This window comes from Cavia porcellus, unplaced genomic scaffold (assembly GCF_034190915.1).
Source record: "Cavia porcellus strain 051 isolate PalLab524CR breed Dunkin Hartley unplaced genomic scaffold, mCavPor4.1 scaffold_7, whole genome shotgun sequence".
Classification (NCBI taxonomy): domain Eukaryota; kingdom Metazoa; phylum Chordata; class Mammalia; order Rodentia; family Caviidae; genus Cavia; species Cavia porcellus.
Genome location: NW_026947490.1, coordinates 24,178,138 through 24,191,792, shown reverse-complemented (window position 1 = coordinate 24,191,792; position 13,655 = coordinate 24,178,138). Strand labels below are relative to the sequence as shown.

Genomic DNA, 13,655 nt, shown 5'->3' with positions numbered 1-13,655 from the left:
ATATTCCTACCATGGGTTCTTTTTAAAAAAAAAATTTTTTTTCTTCCCCTGGACTGGGGATTGAATGCAGGGCCTTTGAACTGAGTTACATCTCCACCACTACCTCCTCCTTTTTTTTTTTTTTTTTAGACAGGATCTCACTATGCAGCCCAGGCTGGCGTGGAACTTGCAGCAGTTCTCCTGCCTCAGCTTCCCAAGTGCAGGGGTTTCAGGCATGTGCTACCACACTGGGTTTATAATCAGCAATTTGGAATGCATCCTTCGTGTTTGCACACATACATGAATTTAAATATATATACAATTATATTACCTATAGTTACATGCAAACATGCATTTAAATAGTTTTAACTGTTGTTTTTGGTCTTTTCTGAGGCACGGTTTCACTAGGTCTTGAAGGCACAGCAATCCGAGTTCTGGGATTACAGATGCCACAGATTACACAGCCTTCTGAGTTCTGGGATTACAGATGCATGCTACCAAGCCCAGCTAGTTTTGACTATTGAATGCATTTTGTTTTGTTTTGTACCAAGGATCGAACTCACAACCTTGCACTTGCCACGCAGGTGCTTATGCTGCTGAGCTAAATCTCTGGCTTTCTCTGTCTTCTTGAGTCAGGGTTTTGCTGTGCAGTTCAAGCTGGCCTTGAACTCATTTTGTAGCCCAGGCTGGCCTCAAACTCAGGAATCCTTCAGTTTTAGCCTCCTGAGTGCTGGGATTACAGGTGTGCACCAGCATTGGAGGCTTGGAGATTGGGGGGGGGGGGTCTTCCGAGACAGGGTCTTTCTAAGTTTCTTTGTCTGGCCCTGAACTCAGGATCCTCTGCCTTAGCCTCCAGAGTAGCTAGGAGTATAGGCATGCATCAGTGCACCTGGTTTATGGTTACAGGATTTAAATTAAGGGTCAGATTTTTTTTTTTTTTTTTTTTTTTTTTCCTTTTTGGTACCAGGGGTTGAACTCATGACCTGTGCATGCCATACAGACACTTGTGCTGCTGAGCTAAATCCCCGGGGGAGATTTCTTCCTTATAGTACTTTTTAGCCTGTTTTCCTAGTGTCTGTTTTGTTAGTTTGTATTCACTCAGGAATGTGTCCATTTCCTCTAAAAGTGGATGACTTTCCTTCCCCTATGTTACTGGAGCTGCACAGAGATGCATTGCAGGGATTCCCATAATCTGCCTTTATGGTCAGTGCCCCAGTCCTTTCATGGCTGGAGCCTTGTCCTTGGGTTTGCCTTCTCGTGCACAGACCAGCAAATTTCCTAGGCTCCATCCAGGAATAAAATTACTCCACTGTTACAGCATATAAATTTTGAATTGACCCTATGATGCCTCCATGAACATTGCAACAAATGTTTCTTTTCCTTTTTTCTTTCTCTTTTCTTTCTTTCCCTTTATTGTCTTCCTTCCCCTTCTGCCTCTCCATTCTTTTCTTTTTTAGGTATTGGGCCCTGAACCCAGGGACCAAATCTGCTAACAATGCGGTCTACAGCTGAGCTACACCTTTTTTTTTTTTTTTGAGACAGGGTCTCACTGTGTAGTTCGTTCTCGCGTTGAACTCACCATATAGCCCAGGCTGACCTTCAACTCTGAGGGATCCTCCTGGCTCAAGTTCCTGAGTGCTGGAGTAACAGGTGTGCACCATCATGCCCAGCTAACAGTAATCTTTTTTTGGCTAATTTGATTTTTTATTTTTCTTTTTGTACCGGGATTGAACTCAGGACCTTGAACTTGCCAGGCAGGTACTTGTGCTGCTGAGCTAATTCCCCAGCCATGGTACCTATTTTTCTACCCCTTCGTCAAAAAATATTGATCATTTTCATTTTGACAAACTTATGTGATTAAACTGTTCTAGTTAGCTGGGGATTTAGCTCAGTAAATTTAGCCTGGCTGGCAAGTGTGAGGTCATGAGTTTGATCCCCAGTACAAAAAAAAAAAAAAAAATTCTAGTTAGCATGTCATCTTATTTCTTTTTCTATTTATTTTTTTGTGGCACTAGTGATCAAACTCACAACCTCATGCATGCCAGGCAGGCGCTTATACCACGAGCTAAATCACCAGCCCTACATCATTTTATTTCTTTGGAGTCCTGCATATTTTGTGTGCTTATTGGCACTTGCATTTCCTCTTACATGAACTGCCTGTTCACACTCTTTGCCCATTTTTCCTTAGGTAAGCCCAGGAATTTTACCCATTACATTGGTGGGTAAATAGAGGCTTGGAGAGAGGGGCACTTCATCAGAAGAATGGATATTTATTGCTTTACATGTCTTTCTGGGAGGAGCTACTTTCTTGTCCATTTGAGCTCTGAAAGAACAGGACAAGACCTCTTTTTTAGTTCACTTAGATTTTCAACACCAAGCCAGGCTCCAGGAATACAGCACGGACCAAAATAAAGGAAGTGCCTGCAGCATGGAGCTTCTGGCTGGCTAGGACTGAGGGCTGAGCGTGTGTTTCTGTGGGAGAGGCAATAAGCAAAGATCACTTTTGGGGCTGGGGTGTGGCTCAGTGGTACAGCATGTGCGAGGCCTTCGGTTCCATGTTTTTAGCTCAGTGTTAGTTTGCCAGGAGAGGCGGTAGCTTATCAGGGTCTTGGGGGGGCTGTGTGCCGGTCCACTCCATATTGACAGCTGAAACCAGGGAGTAGGGGAGACTGGGCCAGGGCTACACAGGCCACCTAGTGGTCAAAATGATCGAAATGAGTAGGGATGACCTTTTAAAGATTTTAGTACTCACCAAAATAACAGCTAATTCAGTGGTGCACACCTGTAATCCCAGTAACACTGGAGTCTTAGGCAGAAGATTGGAAATTCAAGGCCAGACTAGGAAATTTACAAAGAAAGACCCTGTCTCGATTTAAAAAGGGGGGGGGTAGTTCAGTGGTACAGTGCTTGCCTCATATGCATGAGGCCCTGGATTCAATCCCCAGTACCACAACAAACAAAAAACCTAGCAGCTCACACTGACTACTTATTAATGTCAGACTCCATTCTTACCACTTTGCATGTAGTCTTGCTGTTTTTTGTTTGTTTGTTTTGATACCAGGGATGGAACTCAGGATCTTGTGCTTGCCAGGCAGGCCCTTATGCCTCTGAGCTAAATCCCTGGCCCATTGAGAAGGTACCTTTTTTTAAAAAATTTTTTTTTAGCTCAGGCTGAACTTGAGCTCACTTTGCAGCCCTGGCTGATTTTGAACTCACAGTGATCCTCTTGCCTCAGCCTCCTGAGTGCTGGGATTACAGACATGTTCCACCATGCCCAGATGAGAAAGTGACTTGAAAAAATTTTGTTTTTGATTTTTGAGACAGGGTCTTGCTATGTGGGTCAGGCCATGTAGCCCTGGGTGGCCTTTTACTCTCAGTAATTTGCTTTCCTCAGTCTCTTGAGATTATTAGGCATGTGCCACTATGCCCAGCCCAAAAAAAATTTTTTGAGATATGATCTACTTATCCCAGGCTGACCTCAAACTTGCAGTCACATTTGAAAGACAGCTAAAAGCTGGGCATGGTGGTGCTTGTAAGACTGTGGATTTCATAGTGGAGAACATCCCAACCAAAAGGACTAGTCAGTGCAAAGGCCCTGAGGCTAGCATGTGCCTGGCATATTAGCAGAACATCACAAAGGCCATGCGGCTGGAGCACTGAGAGGAAACCAGAGAGGTGGAAGGGACTGCCACATTGTGTAGGGTGTGGGAAGCCATGAGCACGATTCTAGGTTTTACTCCAACTAAGGTGGGAGCCATGGGAGAATTCTGAACAGAAGAAAGACTTCCTGGTTTTTTTCATGTATGTGAGGGAGGGAATGGTTAACAGCTCTTCTGAGTGTAATTCATGTATCATAAAGTCACCCTTGTGAAGTATACAGTTTGATGGTTTTTAGTAATTTTACAGATTTGTGCACCTATCACCACAGTCAGTCGTAGAACGTTTCCATCATCCCCAAGAAACCTACATTCTTAAGCTGTCATCTCCCAGCCTCCCCAGCCCCTGGCAACCGTGAATCTATTTTTGTCTTGTATAGATTTGCCAGTCCTGGATGGAGGTCTTGCATAAACAGACTCATACAATCCGTGGCCTTTTGTGACTGGCTTCTTTCACCCAGATAACGTTTTTGTGCTCATCAGCGTGATAGTGTGTGTCAGTCCCAGGTTTATTTCCCTTGTGAAATGCTATTCCCTTGCCTAGATAGCCTGCATTTCCTCTGCCCTTTCATCAGCTGGTGGAGCCTGGGCTGTTTCTGCTTTGAGGCTGTCATGAAGGAAGCTGACTTGATCATTTATGACCATGTTTAGTGTGGGCATGTTTTTATTTCTCTTGGGCATATACCTAGGGGTGGGATTGCTTTGTCATATGGTAGCTGCGCTTAACTTTTTGAGGAACTGCCCCACTGGTTTTTTTTGAGGGATAGCTTGAGACAGGGTCTCACTCTAGTTCAGGCTGGTCTTGAACTCACTGTGTACCCCAGCCTGGCCTTGAGCTCTTGGTAATCCTTCTGCCTCAGCCTCCTGAGTGGTGGGGTCACAGGCATATACCACTATGCCAGGCTTACCAGACTATTTTCTAAAGCCACTGCACCATTTTTTATATCTCCATGAATATATGAAGGTTCTGGTTTCTCCATAGACTAACTTTTGCAGTTACATATTTGGGGGTTTAGTTTTGTTTTTGTGGTGCTGGGGACTGAATCCAGGGCCTTCACATAGAGCTTCATTTCCATCCCCACCTTTTGAGAGGAAGCCTCAGTATGTCATTCAGGCTGGCCTTGAACTCACTATGTAGCCTAGGCTGGGCTTGAACTCGTAATTCTCCTGTCTCACTTTTCAACTGCTGGGATTACAGGCATGCACCACTATGCCTGGCTCTGCCCTATCTTCATTTTTCTTTTGAGGACAGGGTCTTGCTAAATTGCTCACTGAGGACAGCTCAAACTGATAATCCTCCTGCCTCAGCCTTCCAGAATCTGGGATTACAGGTATACAGCATTACATCTGAGACACGAGGCCTTAGATTTACACAGGGTCCTTCTGACTGCTCTGGGGAACAGGCTGTGAGGGCCAGGTGTAAAAGCCAGCAGGAGCCTCCAGGATCCTCCAACAAGGAAGCCACTGTGATAGCCCACGTGGACTAAGGTGAGGCAGAGGAAAAGCATTTAGTTCTGGAGAAGCTTTGGGACTGCATTGTTGGAATTTGTGGCTACCTGAGTTGTGGAGTGAGCTGAGGGAGTCAAGGATCACACAGGCACATGCACACACACACACACACGCCAAAAAAAAAAAAATTACCACCCATTGAGATGTTTAAAGCTGAAGTAAGGGAGGGTGTGGCAGATGGAATTAGGGGTGACTTTTGACACTTCGAGATACCCACCAGACATTCAGTAGGCCTTGGTCCTTGACTCTGGGAATTCAAGGCTCCCTTTTATTAATCATTCCTTGAATCCGAGTCCAGAATCTGAGTTTCTACCTCCAAATAAGGGGGGACAATAATATGACCGAGCAGTAGGTTGTCAAGGGGCTGGAGCGGTCCCAGTGCAACTCAAGGTGGGAAGGAAGGTTGTCTCCGGATGGAAAGGCGGCAGGAGTCCTGTGACCCTCCCCCGCCTCTGCCCTTTGTCCAGGGGAGGGACGGAGGGAGGCATGACTGGGGTGTCACCCTGTCTTCCCCGGCTCTGAGCTGGGTTTCCTCCTCAGGGCCTGCCCGGCCTGATCTGCTGATGAAAACCAGCTGCGGGAGGCGCCGGGCTCGGCATACGCCCAGGCCCCTCCTCGGCGCCGGCGGACCCCGATCGGTGGTGGGGGAGTGCCTTGGCTCCCGCTCCCCCAGCCCCCGCAGCCCGGCCCCGGGCCCTGGCACGTCCGGCGCGCCTGATGCTTTCCAGATGTGGGCCCTGCTCCCCAACCCAACCTGGCCCTGCTGCGCCCGTGGGGGAGGGGGAAAGGAGCTTGGCTCCCACTCCGGTATTAAGAGGCTACCAGGAGCCAGTGTCCCCTCCCTTCCCGCGTTGCTTCCAGTCCAGGTTTTAAAATCTGAGAGTTGGTTAGAGCTGGAGGTGGGGACACGTCTGCTCCTCTTGGACCTCCTCCTCCACTTCTTTTCCAGAGGCCCTCCAAGAGAAAAACCGAAGCCCCGCCCTCTAGACACGCCCACCCAGAGACCGCGCCCAACTAACCTGACCACGCCCCCAAGGCACGCCCCTTGCGCGGCTCTGCTGTTCCTGCGGGGTTGGAAGGCGCGTGGTGTCTGCCCGCAGCCGTCCCTGGGCCTTTCTCCTGTACCCTCTGTGTCTGTGTGTGTCCAGTCTCTCCTGTCCCCGTGTCGCTCTGCAGTCCTCTCTCCATCTCTGATTCCTCAAGTCTGTACCTCTCCAAGTGACCGTCTGTGTCCCTAACTGTGTCTCCGTCTTTCCCGCATCTCTCAGCTCTGAGTTTCGCTGTTCATCTTCCATCTTCTGCCTCTGGTCCCTGGCCCCTCCAACTCCAGAGGTCTCCCTCTCCGTCCCACTTCTTTCTGCAGCTCCAGTCCCTGCTTCTATCTCTCGCAGAGCCCGTGGTGGGCTCCCGGTCCTGATGGCCTCGGCGCGGGTCGAGTGGCGCCTCGCGGGCCACGGGCGCCGCCGTGTGGTCGGCAGGAAGATCGGGAGAAGCCCGAGGCCTGCCACGAGAGTGAAAGAGCGAGAGAGACGGTGGGGCCCGACAGTGACACCTGGAGGTGCTCTGCGACGTCGGGAAGGGAGGCCCTGTGACTGTGGCCTAGAGCGATCATGGGGGCATTGAAGGGAACTGCACGTGTGAGCTACGTGCCGATGACCGTGTGTGACACTGCGAGATTAGAAGTGCCTGTGCCACAGGGATACTGCAGGTGACCCTGGATGGCATGGGGGATCATGTGGTTTGGTCTGAGAGAGATGCCTTTTGGGGACTCTGTGACATTGAAAGACCATATTTGGAGAGACCTTATGTGACACTACATGGAGGGGTGGGGGACAAGAGTGCCATTTGTGTTGTGGGGCAGGACGAGTGAAGGCTGGGGTCTACCAAGTGCTGGTATCAGCAGGCAGGGTGAACATGCAGGGGTCCTGGGGGTGGCAGACAGTGTGAGACGGGCTGTGAGAAAGTATGTGTGACACGTGTTTCAGGGTTGTGACAGCCACTGAAGTGAGTATGTACAACACTGGAGATGGCTTCATGGGGATGCGTGAGACAGGGAATGAGTGTGACAGCCACGTATGACCCAAAATGAAGCTCAGCAGTGTGTGCGAAGCTCTGAGGTTGAGAGTGATTCTATGAGACCCTGAGTCACCATGTGTAACTATGACACTGAATGGTATGTGTGTGTGTGTGAGAGAGAGAGGGAGAGAGAGAAAAAGAGAGAGACACAGAGAGAGAGAGACAGAGAGAGACAGACAGACAGACAGGGCCTCTCTCCGTGGTCCCATGGTGGAGGAAATGTGTAGGACTGTGTGCCATCTCATTGTACCAGAAGATATGTGGCTGTCCATGTGCACTGTTGTACAGGTGGCATGTCACTATGTCGGGCACTGAGACTGCGGGAGAAGTTTAAACTGCAAGCCTGTCCGTGTGGCATTTTGAGAAATTGTGCCTGAGGGTGACAAAACTTAATGGTACACTTCGCACCCTGAGATGGCCTATCTGCAGTTGTGGAAATGGCGTCCTATGCGGTGAGAGATGGTAACTGTGTGTGGTGTTTGGAGAGAAGTTGTGAGCTTGTGTTGACACAGGTTTCCCATGAAAGTGAGGCAGCCTGTGTACCCGTTAAGACTGTGTGCCCTTCACTTGGGGGACTTCCCAGGTATGCTGTTGAGAGAGGCCGCCAGTGAGAGGGTAGCACTGGACAGCTCAGTGTGACTGCATCAACAGGGTGAGGTGTGTACGATGCGGTAAGGGGCTGTGTGGTACCGACGGGACAGGCTTATGTGACTGTGGAACACTGGGTACCTCTGGAGGTGCCCAACTTTCTGTGAGTGTGAGAAACACCCCAAGAAAACAGGAGCGACAGAAACACAGGGGAGAGACAAAGAGAGACAGAGAGACATAGAGAAGACCCAGAGAGACTCAGGGCTGGTGAGGGTGGCAGCTGCAGGAGAAGGCGGGCCCTGAGGGCTGCACCCCAGGGGAGGGGGCGGGGCAGGCTGGGGAGGGGACCAACCCGGCTGCGGCTCTCAGCCTCAGGCCTGCAGCCATCCCAGCCCAGCCATAAGCAGCAACAGGTAGGAGGTTCTGGTCCTGGTTCGGACAACCTGTTCCGGGGGCCACCATCTGTCTGCCTGGGAATGAATGAATGAGTGGGTGAATGGATGACTGTACTACTGTGTCTCCATCAGCCTGGATCTCTCTCTGTCCCTTCGTCCGCCCCCTTTCTCTCCCCATTCTCCATCCATCCTTCCCTGGCCCCTCCATTTCTCTCTGGCCGGTTGTTTCTCCGTCCTGCCTCCTTCTTTTGTGCCTGTCTCCTCTGTGCTTCTCTTTCCTGTGTCACTCTGCCCCTTCCTCTACCCCTCCATTGGTTCCGCTCATTTTCTTCCTCATCCCTGTATCCTGCCGGCTCTCTACCCATATCCTCAGTTTGTCCTCCCATGCCCAGCTCTCCTGTCCCTCTGCTGCTCCCTTGCTCTGGTCTCTCCATCCTCCCTGCCCTGCCTCTCCTGTCTGTCTGGCTTGAGCTCCCCCAGTCTCTCTCCTGGCTGCTAATGAGCAGAGCAGCCTTTGAGGTAGCCAGGGTTGGGGTGGGGGGTCTCCCCGAGGGTGGCAGAGGGGGCAGCTGCTGCTAAGGCCCTAATGAGGCCACCTCTGCGCCCCTCCCGCCGCGATCTTAATTCTCAGTTCTCCCTGGAGCCACTGCTAATTGGCCTGGGGAGCCCCTTCCCCCTTCCTGTCTCCTGCTCCATCCCCGGGGGGTGAGGACACCTGGATCCATAGATCTTGATCCAGCACCTGTGGCCCTGTCCTTCTGGGATCTTTCCATCGGCCTCTCCATTTCCCATCTGTGCATCTCTCTCTTCTCCTCTGGCTCTCTCTGTTCCTCCCACACTTGCCTCTGTGTACCCATTTGGGTACCCCTTCATTCTCCAGTGTACTCGTCTCTAGACTCCCCATTCGAGTGACCTTACATCCATGCCCCTGTGACTGGGTCCCACCAGGCACCAACCCTATCTGGGGACGCAGGCATCCTGCAGGCCTCCCCACTCCTGTCAGCTAGTTAACCTCTAACCTGCTGCAGCCATGTCCAACAACATGGCCAAGATCGCCGAGGCCCGAAAGACGGTGGAACAACTGAAGCTGGAAGTGAACATTGAGCGTATGAAGGTGCCTGGCCTTGAGGCTAAGAGTGGGCGTCCAGGCGGGCTGGCTTTGGGGGCGAGGCCCACCACAGAGGGCTGGGTACTTAGGTGGGCGGATTCGGGGGCGAGGCCTAAGCAAGGGCGGGGCCTACCGGGAGAGGTGAGGTCGTGCGGGGGTGGGGCCTTATAGGAGGCGGGGCTGTTCCGGGGGCGGGGCTGTTCCAGGGGCGGGGCCTCGAGGCCCGGGCTTCCATACATCCACCTTCGCTCCTGCAGGTGTCGCAGGCAGCGGCCGAGCTCCTGGCTTTCTGCGAGACGCACGCCAAAGACGACCCGCTGGTGACGCCGGTACCGGCCGCCGAGAATCCCTTCCGCGACAAGCGCCTCTTTTGCGTCCTTCTGTGAGCCCCTCCCGACAGCTTACCCTTCCTGGCCAAACTACGAGTCCAATAAATTTGGTGATTGTGGTGGTGCCTATGCTTTCGGGGAAATTGAGGCACGCGCTGAGCTTGGGACTGCCTTGAGCGAACCTGTGCTCCTTCTTGCTTACGAGTGTGTGTGAAACGTGGACTGCGTGGATGCCGAGGGTGCACAGCGGTACTGAAGCCTCGCAAGAAGCTGTCCTTCACCAGGGTCCCCACAATCCTATCCTGAACTTACTTAAAAATTGTTCCGACGGAGCTGGGGATTTAGCTCAGTGGCTTAAGCGCCTGCCTGGTATGTGCGAGGTCTAGAGTTCGATCCCTGGTACCAAAAGGAAAAAAAAATTGTCCCAACGACTCCCGAGAACAGCTCCATGATACTCATCTTACAGATGAGATCTCTGAGCCTGAAAGTCACAGAGCTTGGAGATAATGGGGCAAAGACTGCGGAACCCAGGCTCCCTGTGCCTCTGGCTGGGCTAACTCCTCCCTGCATGACTCCAGCCCCTGCTCTCCTCCGCTGGCTGTGTCCTTACCTTTTTCTCTTTTCACTCTCTGTGTACCTGCTCTGTGACCAGCGCTGTGCTGGGATAATGCTGGACCTGTGGCTGTGACCTAGAAAGCCCTGGTCCTGCCCTCCTGGGGCTTAGGGTTCCTAGACAGATATGTTGGCAAGCCTGACCCAGTTTTGGGAACAGTGAGGGCTTCCTGGAGAAGACTTCTGAGAGGGGGCACGGTGTTAAGACTTGGGAACCTGAGGCAGAAAGAGCTCGGTTGGAGGAAGACTGGGCAATTTAACAAGTCTCTGTCTCAAAAGATTATAAAAAGGCCTGAGGGTATAGCTCGAAGGCTGTGGGTTCAATCCCCAGTACTGCAAACAAAAGAAAACAAAAAATCTTATTTTTAAAATTTTGAGGACAGAGGAAAGTGACTTGTGACGGTCCTGGATTCTGCTGTTTCCCAGCACACACACTGGTGGCCTGCAATAACAGTTATACTTTTCGGCTTTCTACTTTTAGCCTACATGATATTTAAAGACATTCTTGACTCAGTTCCCAATTTGAAAAATAGAGATATTTTGAATGAAAATCCACACTGCCAAATGAATTGTAAGGTCCACTGACCCATCGGGTTACATAGGCTATGAGACTGACCCTGGCTTTCCGGCCTGCCGGAAATCCCCACCACACTCCACCGTCTTCCTGCTAAAGAAGAGCAGAAGGCCAGGGTCCATTTATCATGCAGCCTGTGTTGGGGCTTCAGTGTAAAGTGTAATATTCTGTTTCCATTGAAACTGGAGAGTTGGATGGGATGGTGCATACCTGTAATTTCAGCTCTAGGGAGGCTGAGGCAGGAGGACCAGCATGAGTTCCAGGCTAGCCTGGACTGCAAAGTGAGTTCAAAGTCAGCCTAACTACATATAGAGACCCTGTTTTTAACAAAAATGGGAAAGGAGGAGGGGCGGGTATATAGCTCAGTGGCACAGCACCTGCCTGGAAAGCATGAGGTTTGCAAGTTCAATTCATGAAACAAAAAAAAGAAAAAGGAAGAGAAGGAAGAGGAAAAGAAGAAGGAGGAGGAGGATGAGAAGAAGGAGAAGAAAGAGGAGGAGAAGAAAGAAGAAAGGAAAATTCGGATCAGGTGGGCCATAATTTTATTTAATCACTTCACCTGCTGGCTTGAGGGCCTCTGGGTTGCAAGCCCCTTCCTTACCCTCGTCCCCTAGCCCTTTCCCTCCTTATCAGCTTGGGGCTGATCGAGGCTGGACCCATGGGTGTGGCTGGAGGTGGCTTGCTGAGCTTTCCTCCCTGCGTGCCTTCCATGAGTTTGGCAAATGCTCCATTTGGATTGAATTAGCGTCCCCTGGGCCCTACTCTGAGCTTCCTGTAGGACTGGGGCAGGAGTGACTATAATTACCTCTCCCTCCTGCCTCCCACCTCTCTGCGGCTCTGCCTGGTTGCATCATGTCTGTGGGAGCCTCTAGGGAGCAGGGGGATAGGGTGAGAGCCAAGAAAGAGCTGGTGGGGGAGGGGGAGGATGCCAGGGAGGGATGGAGTGGGAAAGCGTCCCCAAAGTCTCAGCCCCGGCACTGCTGCAGCCGGAGCCTGACACACAGAGGCATCTAGGCACCTCTGAAGACTGGATTCCAAGGTGTCTGCCAACCTGTGGGGCTGAGATCCCTGGGTCTTAGCTCTCTGTCTGGCAGGGACTCTGAGCTGGGCACCTCAGGAGGGTAGGGACTTCTGGAGCTTAGCTCTTTTGGGTTCAGACTCTCCCAGCCTGGAATCTGGGAGCTCCATAGGCTGACCCTCCTGCCTGCATCTTTTGGCTCTGGACATCTGTGGGGAAATGAGGGTGGTTGTTTGGGACTGGTGTAGGGGACCCAGGACAGGGGGAACAGAAGGACCAGGAGGAGAGGCATACCTAGAAAGGGGAGGTGGGGAGGGAGGGGGGAGGTGAGGAGGCTGGGATGAGAGAGAAGCCAGAAGCCAGAAGGGACAGGGCAGGCCCCTGGGTGGCCAGCTGCCATGTGTGCAGACTCAGTTAATCCTATTAGCCTTACAGCTGGACCAGGTCTGGTCACTCAGGGCTCTTCCCAGGCACCCTATCTGTGAGGTCAGCTGTAGGGCCAGGCCCAGGCTGGGGCTAGGGCCAGGCCAAGCAGAAGGGGGAACTTGTTTGTTCCCCCTTCAACACCACTGCAAAGCTCTGACTGCCCCACTCAGGGCAGGCAGTCACTCCCTTACACCCCTGTAACCCACACTCTGACCCTATGTGTTATCACTGTGCTTGGTGGAGCTGAGAGTGACAGCCACCACTCACTGGGAGTCCCTTTCACAATTCGCATCTCACTGGATCCTCACCACGACCAGGCCACCCAAGGACAGTGTTTATGCCCATCCTGCAGATGTGGAAATCAGGCATGGAGCAGGGGCTATCCTCTGGCCAGGTGGCCTTGGGGATTGGAGCAAGGGTCTGATGGAGGCTGTGAGGAGAGATTGGATGCTGGGCCTTGGAGGAGGGGACGTGAGCATCTCTCTTGGTGGGGGCACACCCCAGGCAGAGGGCCGGGCCGGGCAGGGAGGGTTGCAAGGGCCCCTTTGTGTGGCAGGCAGAGAAAAACAGCCTCTGACGATAGAAGTGGGCCTGCCCAGGACGGCAGGTCTGGACAGACACAGGACAGCTTCTTACGGCAGCAGCAGGAGCAGCCAGAGACCAAAGACCAGCAGGCCCGGTGAGACATGGCAGCTGGTGACGCAGATGTGTAGGGCATGAGGTGGGGTGAGCCTTCTCAGGTGGGGGCCAGGAGGCTGGAAGCCGGGCAGGCAGGAGAGGGTCACTCTCAGGGCACACGGCAGTCTCAAGTCTGTGGCACCTCTTGCCTGGGCAGAGGCAGGCAGGTATGGGAGAGGTTTGTCACAGCTCTGTACCTAGTGTGGCTCTCGGTCTCTCTCTCTGTCTCAGGTTTGCTTTTTTTTTTTTTGAGACAGGGTCTCCACTATGCAGTTCAGGTGGCCTTGCGCTCACTTTGTAGACCAGGCTGGTCTTGAACTCACAACAATCCTCCTGCCTCAGCCTCCTGAGTGCTGGGATTACAGGCATGAGCCACACATGGCTTGTCTCAGGTTTTTTTTGGACAGGGTCTGACTTTGTAGCCTAGGCTGCCTTCAAACTACTCACGGTGAGTTTTCCTCAGTCTCCTGAGTGCTAGGATTATAGGCATGTCCCCTACCCTGATAGTGGCGACTAAGCCCTGGGCCTTCATTCTCAGCCCCCTCCTTTTAAACTTTTATTTATATCTTTTTTTTTTTTGGTCTTTCTCATTTTTATCAGTACCAGGAATCGAACTCATGACTGCCTGCTTGCAAGGCAGGCGCTTATGCCGCTGAGCTAAATCCCTAGCCCCTAAACTTTTATTTTGAGACAAGGTCTTGCTTAGT

General features: G+C 51.9%; 1 protein-coding gene across 2 annotated transcripts; it reads left to right on the top strand.

The window, feature by feature from the left end:
- Positions 1–7: 7 nt before the first annotated feature.
- Gng8 (G protein subunit gamma 8) lies at positions 8–9,759 on the top strand. 2 transcript variants are annotated; one of them, XM_063252944.1, is made up of 3 exons: positions 8–6,852; positions 9,232–9,317; positions 9,569–9,759. In XM_063252944.1, exons 2-3 carry the CDS (start codon positions 9,234–9,236, stop codon positions 9,695–9,697), a joined length of 213 nt encoding a protein of 70 aa, XP_063109014.1. In that variant the 5' UTR covers positions 8–6,852; positions 9,232–9,233; the 3' UTR covers positions 9,698–9,759. The 2 variants fall into 2 exon arrangements, with proteins under 2 accessions (XP_063109014.1, XP_003464737.2); XM_003464689.5 differs by having other exon boundaries at positions 8–8,221.
- The last annotated feature ends 3,896 nt before the right edge of the window (positions 9,760–13,655 follow it).